Source organism: Crassostrea angulata, chromosome 3, assembly GCF_025612915.1.
Source record: "Crassostrea angulata isolate pt1a10 chromosome 3, ASM2561291v2, whole genome shotgun sequence".
In the NCBI taxonomy this organism is placed as follows: domain Eukaryota; kingdom Metazoa; phylum Mollusca; class Bivalvia; order Ostreida; family Ostreidae; genus Magallana; species Magallana angulata.
The window spans coordinates 33,073,560-33,097,422 of NC_069113.1; the positions used below are offsets into that span (position 1 = coordinate 33,073,560).

Here is a 23,863-nt window from a genome sequence, read left to right on the forward strand (position 1 = left end):
AAATCTCGGTGGGAAAATTTCTGTTTGTTGCATCTCAGAGGAGCATGATTTTTATCAAAAACATAAGAGTTACATATAAAAACACTCTTGTTGTACAGCCTTGATAGACGTAGGTCCCAATTCGCCGGCATTTCTCGGATTCTCCTTTGTGAAAATGCCCTGTGATCCTCTTCCAACAAACAAGATAATCAGCGCTGATACAGACAAACACACAAACAACTCGGGACAGACAACCCACAGATAGTGAAAAGAGAGAGAGACAAGACACATAACATAGGTAACCATTCCCAGCAAAAAAAAAAGAGAAAAAAAAATATGGGTGATGTACATTTAGATTATGATCCATGATTAAACATTATTTGCATAAAGCACATCTATATTCTGACATGAACATTTGAAAAAAGAAATGAGTGCAGGAAATCCCACTAAGTGAACAAATACGACAATATTGGCACGTGAAGTTTTATTTTTTTATTTTCTTGTGTGTTGATGATTGAATTCCAGAGATAGAGAGAGAGAGAATCCGTGATAAGGGCTCCACCGTGAGTCATCTGTCGACATGGACCTGATAACGACGTAAAATTAGCACTTGGTCTGTATCGGAAATTGAACAACACTTCCAATAGCCCCAGATCAGCCAGGTAAATACTATCATTGTGGGTACTCCAGTATATTGATGGGACTGTTGTTGTAAAAGCGGGAGAGAGTGGGGGGACGCTATACACGGTAAATAATCTAATCAGCCGCGGACAATGGGACGTAAAAATCACCTGTCCAATAGCCGGCTCTGCGGTGGCCCACCACCTTTTGTTTTCCACAAGTCTCTCTCAAACACACACACAAAAAAAACACTTGGAATGCATCTATACTTGTCCCTTAGCTTGACGTTGATAATACATGTACCTGTCAAACCTTTTAGTGCAATGGTTGGTCAATCAACTTGTTATTCTCCTATATATTCTGTTAATCATACAGAGACCCCAGCAGACCATTCTTTTTTTACACTTTTTATTGTTTTGAAAAAAAGTGGGGACTGCGGTAAACCATGACTGTAAAGTCAATGGTGCTTATCAAGGATAAAAGATTTGTGGTCAATTCTATATGCATACTATCCTGTCAAACCACAAAAACAGATAATATCACATCCTTGCAGTAGGCCAAAGTATAATAAAGATATCTTTTCTACAAGTATTTCATATACCTAGATATACAGCATTATCCAGTAGGCCAAAGACCAAATAAGGAAATGAATTCTAAAAGTATTTCATTGTGAAAAAAAGAACAGAAAAAAAAGAATTACGCCTTGTGAAAAAGGTCATCTCCGAAACATGTGAGAATTTGAAAGATTTCAGGTAACGTGCAATAATTCTGTCATCCCGCACACCTGCGATGGGAGAGAGAGAGAGAGGGGGATGAATAAGGACAGTGACAATGCTATCTCCCTGATGAAGTGTATGTACTTTGATTCCTGCCCTGTCGAAGGCTAATATTGACATTGTCAACCAACACACACAGCATTCCTGTAACAGTAACACTGTGTCACAAACAAGCTGAGCTCTCGCCCTCTCTGTAAATAGCAGGGCCCTGACCAGATAACACCCCCCCACACTCCAACCCCCCCCCCCTTTTTTTTCCAGAAATAAACACTTTGTTCCTTGGTCAGATATAAAAATCTGCTCGAGATCTTTATGCATAACACTATCATCATGTGGCCCCCTCTTCATGCATGCCACTTGACCGAGAATGAATTTGCAGATCTGCATGTGACACCTCACGCGTAAGATATGTGCTATCGAACTGAATTAAATTCCCCAAGTTTTAATCATAAGCAGTTAATACAGAACACTGTTAGAAAAAAATAAATATCAGATATAGAAATTGATACGGTATATTTCACTTAAAATGAATAACCTTTTACTTTGAAATATTTTTTGGATGATTGAGTACAAATTATCATCAATTCTTCTTACGTTACAGCAGATCAAAAGGAAGCTTTCACCATGATATCATCAGTGAATTAGCATAAGCACATGTAAATCACAAACTTTACTCTCTCTATTGGTGTTCAAATTGCCAATTAAAATTCAAATTAAGGATGTTTATAGAAAACGGTCTAAAGAAGTGTAGCTAGATTTAAATTAATGAATTGAACATTGCAGTTTTTAAAACGGGATAAAACACAGAGTGGTCATTAATCTTTGCCTTTGGAGGTGAACAATTCGCTCAATGTAACTAAGTAGGAAAAAAGAGTTCCTACAAAATCAGCATATTTAAGTTGTTTGATCTCAACTTAAACCTGCATCAGTTGTTTTTTATTTTTTAAAATCTGGTTTTTGTTTAACTGTGATTAAGGTACCTCTTATACTTTTTTCAAACACTATGTCACAAGATGGGGATTTAGATGTTTTGTTAAATTGTTTGTAACACTCGATCAGTTTGGTCGTATATCATTATAGATCAGTGGTTAAAGTATCAGGCTTGTGAACCGCAGATCATGAGTTCGAATCTTGCTGGGGCTTTTGTTAATATTTACAGAATTAAAGTTTTAAAAATCATATTCATTTTATCCAAAATTGAATATTTTTCGCAAAACTGACTTATACACTTCTTATGCATCATGCTATATTTATCATAAGCAAGTAATTTTCTGCTGATTTGAGAAACTATTTCAAGGTGTAGTGAGCCACTTTAATAGTTACATACCTCTCGATCCATTGCCTCCTTTTCGTTTTCCTCCACATTTCCAGTGTGTGATGGACCAATGAACAAACTTTGCTCCTCATTGTAGATAAAGGTCAAATTCTCCAGGGATGACAGGTAGTAACCAAAGTGTCTCAGACTGCCTGTCCTCAAAAAGCACTAGTGAACAAAGAGCAGTAACTCTTACAATCCATCCAAATATAGGCATGCATTCACAAATAGAATTATCTTTCCTAGCATTGTTTGATAAAACAGGAATTAAGACTAACATCCTGATTTTCACACCGTACATCAAAAACTCATTCCCTAGAGAACCAATTGCTTCATCAATTTCCAATTAAAAATTTAAGCTGTAAGCTATAACTTCCTCTTACTCAACAAATCTTGTTACAGACTAATGAGAGCTAATTTCGAATCGGCATGTTTTTTTTGCTACGCGTCTGTCACCTCTTGTATATCACTTAGCTGGCCCCTTCTCTTTGACGTAAACTCTATCCCTGCGTGGGCCTCTGCCAAGGGAGAGAACTGCCACAGGTTGATGTCCTCAGTGAGTGGAAACGTCTGTCTCCAGTCTGGTTGACCGGTGGCACTTAGTGTGGACTTGAGCTGGTCAACCCAACACTGATCTACAATGCAAAATAAAACCAATCGTGAATGAGATCACCATTTTCAAATACCATAATTATATCTGGTTTTTGTGATAATCTATTTTTTTTTTTTTGTTTTTTTTTTCAATCACTTCCACATCGCAAAAAATGCCATATGTGGAAACTTTATCTTTTAAAATGACAAGAAAATAGCTAAAACACTGTACATATAAAAAAGATTTATATATTTACCCCATTTTCAAAAAATTTTGACATATGCCAAAAAACAAACTCAGATACCGGTACACTGTGGATTTTTAATATTAACCCTTATAAGCTTTATTAGGCATGCCAAAACATTGCATTAAAATTACAACCATCTGTAATGAAAAATTGTTGAGAGATCTTTGATTACATTAATAAACGTTAACCAGATTTTTATTTTTTTTTGGGGGGGGGGGAGGATTGGGAGGGATTGGTTGAGGTGGGCTTTGTAGGCTAACAGACTATGGGCTCACACAACACAAGTCTTACCATGCCCAGCTATCACAGACTCCTTTGGAAGAATATTCAACAACACTGACAGCCTGTGCCACAGGGATTGGGAACTCTGCAATGTAACAAAGCTCATTTTTTTTAAAAAATAGTTTGGATTGAATAAATATTTTTCTAGATAAACCTATTTTTTTTTAAAATAAAATTCAAACATATAGCTTATCTGGTAATCTTTTAATAACAGACATAAAAGTTAAAAATTAAGAAATATAATACAATGTCAGAAAATGTAGTAAACTTAAAACATCTAAAAAGAATATTATTTTAAATCAAAACCAAGTTCCCCATCCGCACACTTGAGAAATAAAAAGGAATGCAAAAAATTCATGACACCATTACCTGAGCACAGGTGAGGATGACCTCTTTATTACATTTCATCCAATCACAGACCACCTTGACGACAGGCAATAGACCCTCGGTCTGTAGGACGTCGATCAGGTTCTGTACCTGCCTGTGCTCGAGCTCAGTCCTACAACAGAAAACAAACACATGAATATTCTCAAGGATTCAGTGTGTTAAATACACTGTTTAGTAAGCTGTTATACTGTTTTAGACCAATGCATTTCTGCCTAGTTGTACTTCCAAAAATTCCCCCCCCCCAAAAAAAAATTTAATTCCGGTAGCCCTGGTTTAATGAAAATGAACAAAAATGAAAGCAATTAGTGTGAATATAATAGAGGGCAAACTATTTCTTAATAATATATCCCTGATCCACCAATAGATTTACCTATTAGGTAGATAGATCCCAGTGAAATCAGAAGTACCATAATGTCATAGTACTGGTAGTCATTTTTTAAAATGGCACTTGAATTTGGTTTGTAATTGAAAACCTGATCCCTAGAGTTATATCGTCTTCAGCCAATCTTTGACAATACGTTGTAGAGTAAAATAATTGAAATATAACATGTACAAATTGTTTTTTAACTTTAACGTCTGCCTGAGTAAACAACCTTCATTATTATACTCTCATGTTAAATACTGAAATCTGATTGGTTTAGACACAGTTGATAATCCATTCTATTACCCTCAGCGTTAGCAACACACTTGGCAACGGGTAACATAACGAATTGTTACATGCGCAGTAGAATTCAAGTTCTCCTGTAGAAAAGCAGTTAAAAAACTGACATTCAGTATAATAAAATAAATAGTGCCTGTTTGGGAGGATAACAGTTGAAATCGACACCCCTCGAAAACCATTGTCAACCTCCACTTCGCGTAGGTTGACAATCGTTTTCTCTGGGTGTCAATATCAACTGTTACCCTCCCAAACAGGCACTATTTATATATTGTCACCTATGGAAAGAACTCCAGGTGTACATTTATACCTGGTACTTAAGTTTTTAGCAACAAAAAAATTATAAATTCAAAAGTGCCAAAGTTCCCAGAAAAATAATGAAACCAGACTTTCGTGGTAAACTGCACATCTATACATTGCGTATTTATTTCCTACAAAGTTTAGGTAAATTCTGTGCAGCGGTTTCAGAGGAGTTGCACTTACAAAAAACCCCAGAATGCCTCTAAGATTAATGTGAAAGGCAAGTATATACTAGTAGAACCAACCCTCCAAACACCATCTAACAGCTTAGCAACCGCCTTCATCGAAAATGGAATAACAATCCCCTGGGTAGCATCAGGGGTTGTACTCAAAGCATTAGGAAGTGTTTGCATTGCGTTTTTAAACAACCAAAGAGGACAAACACAATACTGAAGTGACATTTCACTTTGTAGAGAATGACTTTGTAAAACGCTATGTAAGAGTCGACCCAATATTGTAAAACCCGTATTATGACGTATTGCAATACTCAGACTACTTTAACTTGAGTATCTTTGACTGTTTGTTATTTGGTGTGATTCACTTTGAAAATGTTTTTTCACAGAAAATGAAACAACTCAAGAATATGAGGGGAAAAAAAATCTTTCCAAGAAAGCATTAGTCATCCCTTAAATATAATATTTTTCACACATAAAAGATCAATCTTAATGTCAGACAAATTGACTCATTATCAGCTATTGCTGTCTTTGTCTTGAACCAACAGAAATAAAGATTGTGTAAGGTGGAATAATTAATTACTGAGGTACAGATGAGACAGTCAGACAAACAATAAGAAGTACATCTGTATAATGCCAATTATTCAATTTTCAGATGATGTAAAGTATTTATAATGTATGACTTTTTATGAGATATGTGGGTTATGATAGATAATTTGATAATGAATATGAACTTAAAAACAGACGTCATTAAGAAATGAATGACATGGGTATGTTATAGCAATGAACAGAAAAACAAGACGGAAAAACAGCGTCAGTCCACATCATCTATAACCAACTCAAAGCAACCAAAGATGGATCGACGTACAATGTACGTGCATTTCGAGAGGATTATAGGTACTGTTGACACAGTGATGTCTGAATTGTCATGTTACAAGTGTATGAATAAATGTAGTATGCTGTCAATCAAAAACAAAAACAAGAGGCCCAGGGGCCACATCGCTCACCTGAGCAACAATTGCCTTAATTCTGATCAAATTAGCATTACAGTATCAAAATATCTTGACAACTGAGTACAGTAGATCTTGCTAAAAAAAATTGAAAATCTGCCAATTTTTATCCACCTCTTTTTTTTTCGTAAATACCAAGCCCCTTTTGTTGTTGTACCTCTAAGATTTTTCTCTATTCCTATAACCCCCCCCCCCCCCCCCCCCATTCCGTGACCCCACTATTCTCTAAGGAATCATGGTTTCATCAAAATTAAATCTACCTTTAATCTCATAACCTGTGCTTTCACACTAAGTACTGAGTTTTGGACCAAAAACTTTCCCAGAATATTTTTAAAAAGATTTTCTCTATATATTCCTATGTAAAAATTCAAACCGCCATCACGGTCCCGCCCTACCACTAGTGATTTTGCAAACTTGAATTTACACTACCCGAGGATGCCTCTACACAAGTTTAAGCTTTTCTGGCCAAATAGTCTTTAAAAAGAAGATTTTGAAAGATTTTCTCTATATATTCCTAAGTAAAATTTCATCCCCATTGTGGCCTCACCCTACCCCTGGACTATTATTTAAACAAACTTGAATCTATATGATCTGGGGATGCCTCCACTCAAATTTGGGCTTTCCTGGCCTAATACTTTTGAGAAGAAGACTTTTAAAGATTTTCTCTATATATAAAAATGTATCCCCCATTGTGGCCCCGCCCTACCCCCAGGGACCATGATTTGAACAAACTTGAATCTACATTATCTGAGGATGGTTACACGCAAATTTGAGATTTCTTGGCCAAATAATTATTAAAAGAAATTTTTTAAAAGATTTTCTCTATATATATACTCTTATGTAAAAATTGATCCCCCAATTGTGGCCCCACCCTACCCCCGGGGACTATGATTTGAAGAAACTTGTATCTACACTACATGAGGATGCCTCCACTCAAAGTTGAGCTTTCCTGGCCTAATAGTTTTTGAGAAGAAAATTTTTAAAGATTTTCTCTATATATTCCTATGTAAAACTTGATCCCCCAATTGTGGCCCAACCCTACCCCCGGGGACCATGATTTGAATAAACTTGAATCAACACTTCCTGAGGATGCTTCCATTTTAATTTGAGCTTTTCTGGCCTAATAGTTTTTAAAAGAAATTTTTTAAAAGATTTTCTCTATATATTCCTATGTAAAACTTGATCCCCCAATTGTGGCCCAACCCTACCCCCGGGGACCATGATTTGAATAAACTTGAATCAACACTTCCTGAGGATGCTTCCATTTTAATTTGAGCTTTTCTGGCCTAATAGTTTTTAAAAGAAATTTTTTAAAAGATTTTCTCTATATATTCCTATGTAAAACTTGATCCCCAAATTGTGGCCCCAACCTACCCACGGGGACCATGATTTGAACAAACTTGAATCTACATTTCCTGAGGATGCTTCCATTTTAATTTGAGCTTTTCTGGCCAAATGGTTTTTGAGAAGAGGATTTTTAAAGATTTTCTCTATATATTCCTATTTAAAACATGATCCCACAATTGTGGCCCCACCCTACCCCCAGGGACCATGATTTGAACAATTTTGAATCTACACTTCCTGAGGATGCTTCCATTTAAATTTGAGCTTTTCTGGACTAATAGTTTTTGAGAAGAAGATGTTTAAAGATTTTCTCTATATATTCCTATGTAAAACTTGATCCCCCAATTGTGGCCCCATCCTACCCCCGGGGACCATGATTTGAACAAACTTAAATCTGCATTTCCCGAGCATGCTTCCATTTTAATTTGAGCTTTTCTGGCCTGATAGTTTTTGAGAAGAAGATTTTTAAAGATTTTCTCTATATATTCCTATGTAAAACTTGATCCCCCCTCTTGTGGCCCCTCCCTACCCCCGGGGACCATGATTTGAACAAACGTGAATCTACACTACCTGAGGATGCCTCCACACAAGTTTAAGCTTTTCCGGCTGAATAGTTTTTGAGAAGAAGATTTTTGAAAAATACCAACAAATTTTTAATAATTCTCAATTATCTCCCCTTTAAAAAGGGCGTGGCACTTCATTTGAACAAACTTGAATCCCCTTCACCTAGTGGTGCTTTGTGCCAAATTTGGTTGAAATCTGTCCAGTGGTTCTTGAGAAGAAGATGAAAATGTGAAAAGTTAACAACGACAACGACGACAACGACAACGACGACAACGACAGACAACGGACAAATTGTGATCAGAAAAGCTCACCTGAGCCTTTGGCTCAGGTGAGCTAAAAACCCAAAAAACAGCCGAGTTCTCAATAAATGATAGGCACTGGTTCCACAAAGAAACCTTACTGCTCAAAGGCCCTAACTGACAAGAATAGGTACGTAAAATCTGATGGCCCTCCTCCTACCAAGGGCGATTCTCCATAAGAAAAAAATAATATATCTTGGCAGGATGTAGAAGATGATAAACATGTACCATAGTGAAGTGTGGTTTTTTTTTGGTTTTTTTTTGAGTACCAGTAAGTGCTTATTTTTTGCATATTTAATTTGTTATAAAGCATCAGTAATAGAGAGAGATTTAGCAACCCGACATGTGCGCGTATATGTGTACATGTAGACAAGTAAATACATATGCATTACGTCTTTAGCTTTTGTAATGATGATAAACGTATGTACACAAATGAATCTGAACCCAGCATCTTTGGCTTACAAACCCAAACAGATAAAGCTAAAGAAATCACCCACTAGCCAAAAGAAATAGTAGTGCCACACATCAGTACAACAGTAGGACACATTATTTCCTACATGGTTTGCAAGAGGAGATCTGATTGGTAAACAATTTCTGTACAACCAGCTTAGGCCGGTTGTAAAAAAGGAGTATCACCATGCAATGTTTATAGACTGTCCTGAAGAGACTAGTTAAATCACAAATGCACCATGTGTAGATTTCTATACAAAAAATAAATCTTGCGTAACTTAAGTATTTGTAAAATAGGGTACATGGGAAATAAATTTACTTTTGCTATCTAGGTCTGTGAGCCAATGCTTACTAGTGATACCCCCGCTCTGATGTGAATATACATAACAAGCAAAGTCGTCATTTAACAGGAAGTTGACATCTCCTTGTTACAAAAATAAATCCCACCATATGGCATGCCTAAAGAAAGAGTGTCTTAAAATCTCAAGCAGCTGCGATGATTAGTTGTTGAGAAATCTTTCACAAAAATTTGCGAAGGACCAACAGACAGACAGACAGAAACACAAGGGTAAAATAATATACCCCCCTCTCCTTTTGAGCGGGGGTATAATAAAGGGTGTACAGGTATTTATCCTGAGCTGTATTCCATTAACCGTTTGGCCTGTGGGCTCAGGGTGTATATGGAACAACTAAGGGTGAAATCCCTGTTCACCCTTGATTAAACCTGGATAGCTGTTAAGTTCTAGTGCAGCCGTACCTGTCTGTGGAGTCAGATAAACTGCCCTGGTCCTCCGCCTCTGTAGTGGAATCCTCACAACCTGACATTTCTACAACAGAGGTCATCACTGGTCATTATCATTCCGTGAACAAATGTGAGCCAACTTTTGTTTCGATAAACAGATTAATTTACTGGTAAATGTAGTATATGATAAATTCATTCCACTCCACCCATCCCCCATAGTTCAGTCATCTAAGGACATAAATTTCTCTAAGTTTGGCCTGCATTTCTAAGATTATTAACTTCTTATTTCTTAACTTTGCCTGTGTCACCTCTGTCAATGTTACTTGTGTATGTATTACCTTTATGTAACCTTTATGCAACATGTGTAAGTATTACCTGTGCCTTCGATATTTGTGTCTGGTGTACTTGTGTCTGTATTACAGTGTACCTGTAATTACGTTACTCGTGTCTTTATCACTTGTATTCAATTTCCTATGCTTGTTTTATCTGTATTTAAGTTACCTGTGCCTTAGATATAAGTGTCTACATTGCCTGTGTCTGTGTTACCTAAATGTTACAAATGTCTAAATCACCTAGGCCTTATCTCACATGTATATGTGTAACCTAGGCCTATCTCACCTTTATCTGTGTTACTTGGGCATATCTCACCTGTATCTGAGTTACATGTACCTGGGTTCTATTTCAACTGTATCTGAGTTACATGTACCTGAGCCTATATCACCTGTATCTGAGTTACATATACCTGGGCCTATCTCACCTGTATCTGGTTACCTGGGCATATCTCACCTGTATCTGTGGGCCCAGCACTGACTTCAGTGTCTGTCTCTATCACAAAGTTGGCCATTTTACTGGTGATTTCAGCCACATGTTTAGCCTCAGAAGATAATGCAAAACCTAGAAAAACATTTTTTTAATAAATAAAGATATACCAATGTCAGTAATAAATGACTTCTAACTAGAATATAACTGCATGTGTAGATATAAATTTCCAACAAAATGCAAAGTTCCATCAATTATTAATTGTTCACATATAACAAATACAAATTTATATAACAAATACATGTTTATATACGTGTATAAATAAGAAATTAAATCAAAATTCAAGACCTTAAGGTATCTTAGGTGTTATGTCAGTTGATGATTATTGCCTTTTTAAACTTTTTAATCTTACATGAAGACTTCTTCAACAGACAGAAATTTATTCATATATTCAATGCAATGGTTCTAACTTGTTATTAATACTGATCAATCAATACCAACCCACCCCTCCCCACATCAAATTTTCTCTCTTATTCCCAAATAACATGTCAATTCCGAATTAAAATAATACTCTTTTATGAACACATCAGCAGGCTCTGAAGCCATAAAACTTCACAGTCACTTTTGATCAAAGTCTCACTTTTCTTCTATATTTTCTTTATTTCTTTAAGAGACTTATATCACAAATGAGCCTACAAAAGTTTCACGGCCTTAAACACAGGTTGTTTTTTATTCATGGGGGTGATAGCAGACTTACCTGGAGGGACAGGGACCTCTTTCTTGCCCTGAACAACTTCTTCACAGTTAGCCAATTCCGCCTCATCTCTCTCCGTGATTCGACTGTTCTGTGCCTCCAGGCGGAAGTTCTGTCCAAGCAATGTCATAGAAGATGAGAGCAACTCGGACGACAGATGAGCCAGTGAGTCCGAGTCAGCTGACCAGATGTTGGTCTGTGAACTCATCAGCTCCATGTTGTTTGAGTTCAGGTTTGTCATGCTGGAGTCCGGAGTGGGCTTGGCACTGCTGGATGGAGACTTGGATGCAAATCCGGGTTCCAGTTCCTGGCTCTCCATGAGATCATCTGAGATTTCCGAGTCTGAGTCATTGGTGAAGAAGCCTACAAATTCCTCCTCGGACTCGTCTGACAAAAACTGGTCTGACAAATCCCCACCTCCTGAAACAGGCATTCAATTTGCATCATAAGTTGCAAAACCAAATAATCATTAAGTTTGAAAGTAATATAAATTTAGATGTACTTTTAAAAATCATTATGTTTAGTGCATTGTCTCTCGAATTTTCCCTAGCAAAGTACAATGAAATTTTGAACATGTATATCTTTCAAAAAATCCAATATTCAAAAGCATATCAGTTTTTGAGAGTACAGAGTAATTCTGTAGTTTAATATGAGAATGATCAATATGTAATATTCAAATTCTTTTGAATAGTTTAACATCAAAGGTATCGTGAGGCTTTGGACATAATGACAATGTTTTAATGGGTTTTACAGTGGAGAAAATGAATATTTCCTGTATAAAGGTATTCTCACCTTCACTCAGATCAGACACATCAGACATGTCCGAACTGTCACTCTCATTCCCTCTCCGCCGCTGTCGTCGTCGCTTCATGGTTTTAACTTTTCCACTTTTCTAAAACAATATTAGTTCAATTTACAATGACATATAGAAATACTCTGTAGTAAGTCTGTTAAAATATGTGTAAAATATTCAATACTTTTAAAAACTTTAAATACAAAGTAAAAATAAATTGCCTGCATAACACAAAATCTCTTCCACAGTAATGTTAAAAAATTTACACCCTCTCAACAAAGTTTTTTTTAAGTAAAATCTTATGTTTAACAAATTTATTTTTTCTTCATTTGAATAGAACTTAAAAAAATTCTCAGTCAAAATTATGGCTACCTACATTCTGTAATCATTTCAAACCCAACATAACAAAATATCTTCACTGTGTATGAATTAAATGGCAATTTTAGCTTTCACTTTTCACTTTTGAAATTAAACTCTATCAAAATTTTCATTTCATTGCAGAGGCCTCCTTACTTAGGAGTATTCAATACTGACATTTTAAGGCCATCGTTTTAAGAACTATGCCAATAACGCACCCCTACCTTGCTGCCGTCCCCCTTCTCTTCCTCCTTGCTCTCCCCGTTCTGGGTGGCCTCCGATGTCCGTCTGTTCCTGCTGTGATATTGGTAGGGGTCAGGGTCGTTCTTCGGTCCATTGGATGGTCCATCTTCTCCAGCCTCCATATCGGACAAATCTTCATCACCTGAACAATCAAAAATTATATCAATCTTCTACGGCAATGACAAGAATTATCAAAACGACAACTAATGGGTCTACATGTGCAAATGTGCTTGCATTACTTATTTTTAAATTCATGTCGTAAAAATTTTCACAAGGTAGATAGTATGGAATACAAAATCTTTTCAAATTCATATTGAAATACTTAAATACATGTATTGCATTTGATAATTTTTGTATTTATTTCAACAGAAAAAGGTCTTATACATATAATGATATTTGTACACGTATATCTTAAAGATTACTATTTTCCTCGTAAATACATTTCATATTTTTCCAACCTTTTTTTTTTAAAGAAAATTTTAAATTAAAAAGTAAATATATTTTTTAAAGATTCACTGTTTCCAAAAGAAATAGACTCTATACCTGTGGCCTGTTCCTCCTCATGGTGCAGTAGTTTGTTGGGATTCTCTTTTTCATACAGGGCGTTGCGAAGCCGAATGACCACATGGTTCAGGATGTGTGAGAACAGTGCTAACAGGAAGGCTATGGCCGCTGTCACTTGTTTAGAACCTACAAATTTCAAGTTTAATGAAATATTTGCCACTTAGGCAACAAAACAGTCAATACCATTCTAGTTGTAATAGAAACCATAAACTCTTTGTAAAAATTAATACAAAAATATCGAGGTTGATGAAATCAGGCGTGTGTATTGTACTGTAGTAAAATGAATAACAAAAAATTTTTTTTTTAAGTTCAAATTCAACTAATTTCATAGAATATTCATGATCTCCCCCTACCACCCAAAAATTTATCTTACCATTAGGTTTTCATCATTTAATGTACACTTTGATATGATTCTACATATATCACAAACTGTACATACTTACTGACTTAGTACATGTACCATGGCAGATATATACACTGTACTTTGTCCCAGATAATTGAAATCCCCTATTTTTGAATACCAATTTAAACATAAATTGCTCAGATGACCCAAACTAAAAAAATCACTCAACAGTGGAAGTGCGAGTTTAAAAAAATTTATTTGTAACTCGTTAATACATGTATCAGCAATGATTCTTCGTATGGTAGACATACCTCTGATCTGCAGTAGGTGGATGGTGGACATACAAATCACCACCAGCTTAAACACCAGGTCATCGTCCAGATACTGCAGGTTCTCGTCGCGGTTCTCCTCCTCCGCGTACACCACTGGCTCGTAAAACATGCACAAATTGAAACTCTGCAGGGCCGACTGACAGCATTCCTGTAGCTCTGCTGGGTCAATGCTAAAAAACATCAAAATGTTGCAGTGCCAGTATATTGAAAAAAAAACAACCCACTTAATATAACTTTTTCTTAGTATTCAATGTTCATTTATGTTACTTTTTACTTGAATTCTTTTAAAGTATGTAGTCTTACTTTTTTTAAAGTTTGAATTAGTCTAGATTGTTGTGAAACAACTCCCTGTAGTGTGTTTTTCTAGACAATCATAAGAGAAGCAATTGTTAAATTTTCCATCGTTATCGGCAATCATCAGAGTTATCCCTCTTAGATTCTATATTGCTAGTAGCTATAGTGTAAATTGTGGTCAATCAGCCAGCAGTGTAGGTTTGTGGAAGATGATGATGACCTGCAGTGGTGTGATGATTGGTTTTGGCGATAAATGGTGTTAATTTTCTGGTGTGACCAATAGAATGCAGATGCATTGGCAGGTATGATAATGTACATTTAGCAGGGTATTACCTTCTGTTCGCATCAAAGAACACGTCTAGTAGATGAATAAAGTGGATCAGGAAAAACTTGACATCATATTGCCTGGAGAGGAAAAAAAGAAGAAAATAATTATTACTACTATTTATTAACTGATAAAAGCAATAACACTATTTATCCTTGTATATGCTTAGAATATTAGAGGCTTGGGTTCTCTCAGACCATTCCAGAAGTGTTATAAAGTTACATAAAAAACATTCATTAAAACATCAATATAAAATGCACCAGCTTTAACAGTTGATAAAATTATAAATGTTCTTTAGACACAGTAGCTAGACACATAGAAACCCAGATAAATAGAAGCTTCCTTGCTATAACTTATTTACAAATGGTCCAAGGGAAGAGGTGGTTAGGTTATACATAAAGTTCTACATAACCGGCGATGTACACAAACCTCTGTAACTCTGGGGGCAGGTTCTGGCTGTTGTTTTGCTGTAGTTCTCGGAACCGCTTCCTGTTCTTCTCAAACAGCCTGTCCAGATTACCCTCCGCTCCGTCAAATGCTTTCTCACACACCATACTGCAAGACAGCAGATACACATTTTGTTTAGTAAACTTTTATAAAAAATAAAACCAGAAATGTTGGTTGCTGACCTTAAACTATTTAAGTGTTTTAACTGGCAAAAGCTGGATGTAGCAAGAATATTATAAGGCAATTAATCTTATACTTATGGATATGGACTATTTTTCATGTCAACCAATCAGGACACCAATAATTTCAGGATACTGACCATCTGATGTAATGGTATGCAGCCTCACACTGGAAGTAGCGGGAACCCTTCAGTGTACCCAGCTGGTTGTGGGGCATCCCTGTCAAAAAGTACAAACAGAATGCGACAGTTAATACCTCATAAAGCAGGGACTACAAATGGAGTTAAATGGAGTGGTTGTAAATTTAAATAAAGATAATGGAACAGTATTAAAATATAAAATATCAATAATTCCATATTAAATTTATGCGTTGAATGCTTATTTTTGGATATCATCAGTCCTATAACACACCAGGCTGGGTGTTAGTGCGGTATGATCACTTTTCTGCATTGCCTGGTGTGTTATATGACCGACGATATCCAAAAATAAGCATTCGATACATATATTCAAATTTTCTGCTATCAGGAATTAAAGGGGAACATAATCAACTACGGAATCCTAAAAATAGACAGTTTTACTCCCAAAATTATGAACAAGAGAAAAGCTGTCAATGTGACAGCAAACCGGGTTTTCTTTTATGTGAACTGTATCCATAATCCTATCAACACGTATCCAGTGAAATGGAGTACCCTATATGCAACATTTTGCCAAAAAATGACTAAGTTCAAAAGCTAGTATTTTTTTCATAAATTATCGGAAATCAAAATCCTAGCAATATGCACACCTCTGATATATGTACAATTGATCTGCAAAAGAACAACTTCCTATCTTGAGAACTGTAGGAGGAGTTATCCGTACAATGAGGGTACCATATATGCAATATTTTGCCAAAAAATGACTAAGTTCAAAAGCTAGTATTTTTTTCATAAATTATCAGAAATCAAAATCCTAGCAATATGCACACCTCTGATATATGTACAATTGATCTGCAAAAGAACAACTTCCTAGATTAAAAACTGTAGGAGGAGTTATCCGTACAATGAGGGTACCCTATATGCAATATTTTGCCAAAAAATGACTAAGTTCAAAAGCTGGTATTTTTTTCATAAATTATCAGAAATCAAAATCCTAGCAATATGCACACCTCTGATATATGTACAATTGATCTGCAAAAGAACAACTTCCTATCTTGAGAACTGTAGGAGGAGTTATCCGTACAATGACTTATGAGGGTACCCTATTTGCAATATTTTGCCAAAAAATGACTAAGTTCAAAAGCTGGTATTTTTTTCATAAATTATCAAAAATCAAAATCCTAGCAATATGCACACCTCTGATATATGTACAATTGATCTGCAAAAGAACAACTTCCTATCTTGAGAACTGTAGGAGGAGTTATCCGTACAATGACTTATGAGGGTACCCTATTTGCAATATTTTGCCAAAAAATGACTAAGTTCAAAAGCTGGTATTTTTTTCATAAATTATCAGAAATCAAAATCCTAGCAATATGCACACCTCTGATATATGTACAATTGATCTGCAAAAGAACAATTTCCTATCTTAAAAACTGTAGGAGGAGTTATCCGTACAATGAGGGTACCCTATATGCAAAATTTTGCCAAAAAATGACTAAGTTCAAAACCTGGTATTTTTTCGAAAAATTATCGGAAATCAAAATCCTTGCAATATGCACACCTCTGATATATGTACAATTGATCTGCAAAAGAACAACTTCCTATCTTGAAAACTGTAGGAGGAGTTATCCGTACAATGAGGGTACCCTTTTGGCAGCCGCCCACCCGCCCGCCCACCCGCCATTTTCACCATTTTAATAACCGGATTTTTCCGTTGGAAAACCCGGTTAAAAATTGACATAAATAACAATGATGTGAATTAACACTGGTTAGGTACACAATGGTAATTACCCCAGGTACATGTACAATACATGAAGTTTTCCATCAGTTTTAAGACTTGCAAATTTACACACTAACTTATCGTATCCACTAGGCTTGAGTATTGCCACCAACCTAACGATAGGATACATATCACGATATATTAATGCAATAAATCATGTATCATGATAGAGTTGTCAACTAAAAATAAACTGATATCTATGTTGCCTACCTCTATAAGAAATAAGAAAATATGTCAACTATTTACAAAATCAATCAACAAACTGTAGAGATATAAAATTCAATTGATTAGAACAAAATGATCAAATTATTTCTAACTTTAATTGAAGTTTCTTAATGTCTTTATGTTATGTATAATATGTAATTATTCTTGAAAGTCTATGAAAATTAACTCATTCAGTGTTTCAGGATACACATGTGATGATACGATACGCATATTGTGGGCCCTCACAATCAATAAAATGGATATATCGCTGTATCGTTACACCACTAATATCCACACACTAACTTACCATTATCCGGGTACAGGGCAATGGCCTGATGGTAGAATCTCTCTGCTGCCGCTTTGCTGACACCTTTATCAAACTCTTGCTGGTAACGTGCTAGAAATATCAAATGAAGTACAAGAAATCAATAGATTCATAATATAAATCTACTTTACAATACATTTCTATTCCTTTTTAAAGGGAACTGCGTTGTCTTGCTTAAAATTATATTGTATGGGTATAATAAACAATATCATCTGTGCAATGGACCTTATTTCTCATTTTTTTCCAATCCCATTTTTCTGATCAAATGTATGGTGCAATACTTTTATTCCCTTGCCTTGTTCACTCATTGACAATTGTATAACAGTACATTTGTATGGAATAGTACTACTATTCTTTATTATACTATAATACTCTTATATTATCTAGTTTAAAGGAAAGAGTAAACTCCTATTTCCTTGCCCCACAAAGATAAATTCTCACCAATGTCTCCCAGGCAGACCATGCAGCGGTGACAGGCCCGGGTGGCCCAGTCCTGGACCGCGGGGGTGGCATCCCTCCTCCTGACTGCCTGACTCAGCGACTTCTTGTGTCCTGTGGGATAAAATTATCAGAGTCTATAGAAATTGTTCATTTTTTTTTAAACAAAACTCACAAGTCTTCAAGACATCAGAAAAGAGTGAACACTCTCTCACACATGATATCAGTGTTATCACATGTAATATCAATTGTTTAATGTGATATCATAATATTGCATTTGATATCACTGAAATTGCCCACTTGATTGACAATGACATTAGTCCATCATTTTCATATCATAAGTAACTTGCACACTGAAAACTTTAAACAAATCATGGTTATGTTAAGATTTTTTCTTTTTACAAATCATGAAAATATTCAAAATAGCCCAAAATATAGTAAACATTAGATGACACATACAAGCACCAATTAATCCTGATGAAGAATGTCAACAAATGTGACATCCACTGAAATCCAGTCTAATGAACAACTGAGTTTTAAAAATTAAGCTTAAGATATTACACTAAAAATGTTTTTTGGACCTTTAGATTCACTTTGAAAATGTCAATATAATATATCCTTATCTTATTGGGAGCCTTAAAGAGTTTCAAACATGAAAATTACTTTACCTCTAACCTAATATAATCAATTGAAAATCCTTAAAATTCCTAATACCTGTACATGTATCAGAGTTTGTGTTACAGTAAATGGTTAAGAATATCACGGGAGACACCTAAAAAAATTTGCTCTATCTTTGAACTGACTATTTCCATGTTTGTACGTAACAAACTCCAATGTATAAGTACCAGTGACAGAAACAGATGTAAAAAGATTGACCTATGTGTTTAAAACACATCTCAAAACTTTTAAAGCTCAAAAATAGTCTAGGTCTAAAGAATGGAAAGAAGTCAAACTCATCAATGATAATGAATGTGATGATTGTAAGAAAGACTTTAAAATTGTTACCATTCGTACCAGATTTGGATTCTGGTATTAGGAAGAAGTCGACGGTTCTGTGGAGCTTAAGACTGAACTCAGACTGGAGCCGGAAGATCAGGTGGTGGTAGTAGCCGGTGGCGGCCGACAGGTGAGTGCGGAATGCGGCCTCTAACGAGCTTCCCGACCTCAGGTGCTAAAACAATGGTGTATTTCTTAGAGGTTTCCATCATTTGATGACATCCATACATACCATATCATGCATTGGTAGCAAATTTTAAATCTCTAATGATAAACAATGTAACTACAAGTTTTTAATATACCCTTCTATTTTTCTTGACCAGCTGGATCGGATCATAAAACACTTTCCTCCACAGTACTTCCTCTGCTTTTCTCCCATAATCCACTGGGTTATAGAACATCAAGCGCTCACAATATTCTTTCAGTCTATGTAAAATGAAAATGTTTTCATTAAACAGACTTGCTTAATATGAAATGATACATAAATGGGCAATCATAAAAAAAAAGATTCAACAATAAAACATTTTAAAAAAGATGCGTTAATATCATATTCATTAAAATAAAATATATATTTTTGGTAATGATTAGTTCAGTTTTTCTTCTTTATTTAAAAAAAACCCTATTACACGGTTCATTTTTGTAAAAGCTGAAATACAGACAAGCAATACCATAAGTGATTAATACATGAATTAAAACACTTTGTGACCTACATTCCAATCAAAAATACTATTAAAAGAAAATATATGATTTGAAGATTAAAAACTTTATATTAATTCAGATTAAAAGAGAAATTACTTATTTCTGAGACCCACAGCATCCTGCAAGAATACATCTCTATATGCTTTCTTCTGCTTCAATATCTCATCAAGCTTTTTTATTGCATCTAATGCAGCCCTGTAAAGAAATATATCAAACAGTAAGAAATAAAACATCAAGGTCATGTTGTTTTCAATTGGCTTAAGGTCTACTTGTTGTCAATTTCAAATTTTGTAAAATATTTTGATGAGATAAAATACAAACCAAAGTTTTGCATGAATTAGGATGTTATAAAAGCAAAAATGTTAATTTTAAAAAAAAGAAATCATTTGCTGAATAGTATTTAATCAATTCTGGTGCAAAGTCGCTAATTTACTTTTAAAGAGTAATGGACCCCACTAATCTCTCAAACAAACTAATGAGTTCCAATTCTTGCTATATAGGAGATAATCATTTTAAAGGATAACTAAAATATAAAATTAATCGATAGGAGAGATGTACATTTAGTAGCAAGTTTTTGTTTTTACTGCATGTGTTCTTCAGCAATTCTTAAAAATAAATGTGCTAAGTAAATGACAAACAATAGACCCCTTCATGATAACTGCAGTACTGCTCTTTTGCAGGGCAAAATGACTCAGTTTGGCGAAATATGAAGTAACGCTAATTGTTTCATCTATGTCATTTAATTCTTTACCATCTTATATTTCCTCAAAATCTGTCAATTTTCTCTGCAAAAGAGCAGTACCACAGTTACCGTGAAGGGATCCATATACAATATAGTCTTCAGTTGGAACAAATTTAACCTTCAGCATTGGACTTGATAAGGACTTTTATTTACATTTTAAGTTTTCTCAATATCTAATACACTGCCTAAAAACTAATTGATAAGACGAACTATTCATTTTATTAAGGCATGTTATGACTGAAAGCAACATTATTATAAGAAGTTTAGAATTATGCATGAATAATATTAGACAAGGAAAGAAATTATAAGTGCAAAAAAACATCAGGGACCTGTAAACACGTTTCGCTTTGTCAACATCCGGTTTTGATTCGCCTGGTTTTTCTGTCGCCTTCTTCATCTCTTTGGCAATGCATGGACAGAGACAACCAAAGCATCCCAAGAGGTCATCTCTGCTCGAGGGAGTCTGGATATACCGTCATAGTTTCATTTTCAGAAGACCTTTCGCCATGTTGTTTCTGTAGAGGAGTTCCGAACGATTCCAACCCACAACGACGAGGAGTACGGAAAATAAATATGGCCGCGTTCATGTCGCGGGAAAATTCAAGTTTGATCCTTGTACACTGTGGTTTGGCTGCTTTCAAATATCGTTTTTAAGGAAATTTGCAGGCGGATGGATCTAGAGAATACCTTAAATTACGGGATGAATTTGTGAGGACATGGTTGAATAAGACGGAGAATGAGTTGGGTTTTTGTAAATCTGTCTTTTTCAGGCCTTGCAAGCAAAAGCAAGACTTCGTTCTTCTTTTTTATAGGTCGTGAATGTTTATTTATATCAAGACATAAATCATGTCATAAACTTAAAAGGAACACATTTTATGATTTTTATTTTAAAAAAATTGTATTTGTTAAAGACAGAACTGTCACGAAACACTGTTAAAGTGCGTTTTATTTCATAAAGAAGCTTTGGTTGGCGATTTTTTAAGCGGATATTCTTTGTTTGCTAGTTTTAATATCCCATTATTTATATTTGTTTATCATGCATCTCTAGACGAAGCCAGGGACGTATATACTAACGTTAGCATATACGTCCCTGACGAAGCTTAGAAGTTAGAAATAATTCCCATAAATCTTATAAGTGGAGAAATTTAAACAGAGTTGTCTCGCTTGATACGGTCTGTGGAGAAAGCAGTGCACGTGAAAGCGTAAAGTTGAAGCAACTTACGAAAATTTGTGGATTATCATGATGGTATGAATGTCAAAATCTCTGTCCTTATGAAAAATAAGTGAACTCATATAGATCTACAGCTATGCAGATGTAACATCGTGTTTTTTGGGGGTTTTTTGGGAGGGGGGGGGGGGGTTACGTCATTTGAAATGTAAAGAGTTGTTTGTTTCATGCCTATAATATTCGTTGCTTCTTTTTTTTTAAATAACCAGGTATATTTTTACTGCATGAATTACAGAATTGGTACACTTACTCTGATATGTATATAGCTCAGCCAATTTCTATCAATAAGCCGCTAAATGTAGGGGAAGAGAGAGATAATTATAACCTATCTATAGATAAATTCATTTTCTGTATGTATATTTACAGTATACATTTACTGTATGTATATAAGTACATTTACTTGTGTATTTATATATATCTCTCTCTCTTCCCCAACATTTAGCATCTTACTGACAGAAATTCAGAGGCCTGTGCTCAGCCTAATTTAAAGCTATTTTAACAGACATGGAGACTGGGGCTATTTAAGGTGGTGTTGAACACCTCCATGTTGTGACATATTTTTTTATATTGAAATAAACAGTAAAATAAAGTATAATTTTATAAATATAGTTTCTTTCCGAAAATTGTCATCACACAACATAGTGCAGTGGGTTAGAGGGTTCACTACGGATCTGCAAGTCATGAGTTTGAATCTCATTGGGGATTCTTTCAAAAAAAAAAATTTTAACATTAAGGGTACCATCGGCTGTCCCATACCACCTTAATGGCTGCAATTGTGTTTATAAAAGATGGGTGCAATAAGTCTGAGAAATAGAATGATTGGCTCCAGGTGTGTATTTTACAATTGGGCGTCATGTCTTTGGTTTGAAGTCAGAAATTTACCACGAAGAAATACATATTCAGGAAATTAGCTGTTGAGTTCAAGAGAAAATGCACACGATTTTGTAAATATTTTGATACTTTGGTATCAAGTGCTAAATTTGTAGGCTTATTCTATGTGGGAGTTAAGTTAGAGTATCTAAATATAGACACTATGATCTTCAGTATAATCTTGTTTTTAGATGGTCTTAAGATAAATGCGCTATATATAAACCAAGTCTGCAGACTTTGCTACTTTTCTCATCTGCTTAAAATGTTATTTTTAGAAGTGTGTCTCCTCATATTTATTGAAACCCCTTTTTTTTCTCTTTTATTTTCAAACTGTTCTTTATTACAGTAAATATTTTGAATTTATAACAATGAGAAATTTTGGTGCTCAGTATCATTATGTGTAATTTTTAACCAATAAACATTATTCAGGCTGCTTCGCATTTAATGTTAGTATTTGGGAGAAGGAAAAAAAAATAACAATAGAACTGAATTTCAAAGAAAAATGACTGAATTTGATACTAGAAGTAAAAAATTGATGTCTTCTTTGGTCTATCGAATTGTGGCTAGGTCCTGTATTATTGGTATTTTGTTGCTTTTCAGTGGAAGTGCATGAAAGAACATCAAAAGTTCCAAGACGACAACAAACACAATTCCGCAAAACTCGATTTTATTATACTGAAGACTTTAAAGGCTAGCCGCTACACTATCTATTGTTCCACTGTTCCAGACCGCTTGACCGACTGATTAAAGTAAATCTTAGACCTCAGATCATTAACACCTTGTTCAAGTATTATTACCCATATCGGTTTTCCTTTCTACAGATAATTAACAATACATAAATTTACCTTGATTGTTGTTAATTTTACTGTTTGATAGTAGATATTGTAAGGGAATTCTCTATAGATGTAAAAGATAAGATTTTGTTTGACTTTGCGTTTGATTTTGTTAAGTTGTTGTTTAGCAATAAATTTTACTATTTTATGACAAATGAATAAAATACTTGAGTGCGCATATGCATTTTAATAGAAATAATTTTGGAAAAAAAGGGGAATACATTGAAAAAAAAATATTGGGGATGCTATTGATTTGAGTATTCAGATAATTGGGGGGGGGGGGGGGGGGGATTGAGGTGCATATTTTGAGGTGGGGTACGTATGGAAATGCTTAAACCAAAGGGATGGGGGTATAATGTTTGCATTAAAAAGGGGGAGTATTGTAAACATTGTACATATTAAGACAATGTTGTAGGAGGGAGAAGTTGATGAATTGTACATGGTGGAATAATGATGATCAGTCTATTTTCAGGTCTTTTAAA

At 35.0% G+C, this 23,863-nt stretch overlaps 1 protein-coding gene across 4 annotated transcripts in view; it reads right to left on the bottom strand.

Annotated features, from left to right (window-relative positions):
- Nucleotides 1-20,986, bottom strand: part of LOC128176211 (nonsense-mediated mRNA decay factor SMG5-like) — a 35,163-nt gene extending 14,177 nt beyond the window's left edge. The window contains exons 1-20 of one of the 4 annotated variants that reach the window (XM_052842367.1): nucleotides 20,780-20,986; nucleotides 19,805-19,903; nucleotides 19,312-19,435; nucleotides 19,028-19,184; nucleotides 18,017-18,127; nucleotides 17,558-17,647; nucleotides 15,270-15,348; nucleotides 14,933-15,058; nucleotides 14,512-14,583; nucleotides 13,864-14,054; nucleotides 13,189-13,335; nucleotides 12,627-12,787; nucleotides 12,045-12,144; nucleotides 11,256-11,672; nucleotides 10,526-10,633; nucleotides 9,755-9,824; nucleotides 4,182-4,311; nucleotides 3,822-3,897; nucleotides 3,148-3,326; nucleotides 2,704-2,859 (exon numbers count right to left, since the gene is read on the bottom strand). In XM_052842367.1, coding sequence (XP_052698327.1) covers nucleotides 2,704-2,859; nucleotides 3,148-3,326; nucleotides 3,822-3,897; nucleotides 4,182-4,311; nucleotides 9,755-9,824; nucleotides 10,526-10,633; nucleotides 11,256-11,672; nucleotides 12,045-12,144; nucleotides 12,627-12,787; nucleotides 13,189-13,335; nucleotides 13,864-14,054; nucleotides 14,512-14,583; nucleotides 14,933-15,058; nucleotides 15,270-15,348; nucleotides 17,558-17,647; nucleotides 18,017-18,127; nucleotides 19,028-19,184; nucleotides 19,312-19,435; nucleotides 19,805-19,903; nucleotides 20,780-20,847 — 2,661 coding nt within the window. In that variant the 5' untranslated portion in view covers nucleotides 20,848-20,986. Of the gene's footprint in view, nucleotides 1-2,703; nucleotides 2,860-3,147; nucleotides 3,327-3,821; nucleotides 3,898-4,181; nucleotides 4,312-9,754; nucleotides 9,825-10,525; nucleotides 10,634-11,255; nucleotides 11,673-12,044; nucleotides 12,145-12,620; nucleotides 12,788-13,188; nucleotides 13,336-13,863; nucleotides 14,055-14,511; nucleotides 14,584-14,932; nucleotides 15,059-15,269; nucleotides 15,349-17,557; nucleotides 17,648-18,016; nucleotides 18,128-19,018; nucleotides 19,185-19,311; nucleotides 19,436-19,804; nucleotides 19,904-20,779 lie in introns of all 4 variants that reach the window. The other 3 variants (XM_052842366.1, XM_052842365.1, XM_052842364.1) reach the window with 3 other exon arrangements.
- Between the last annotated feature and the right edge of the window lie 2,877 nt (nucleotides 20,987-23,863).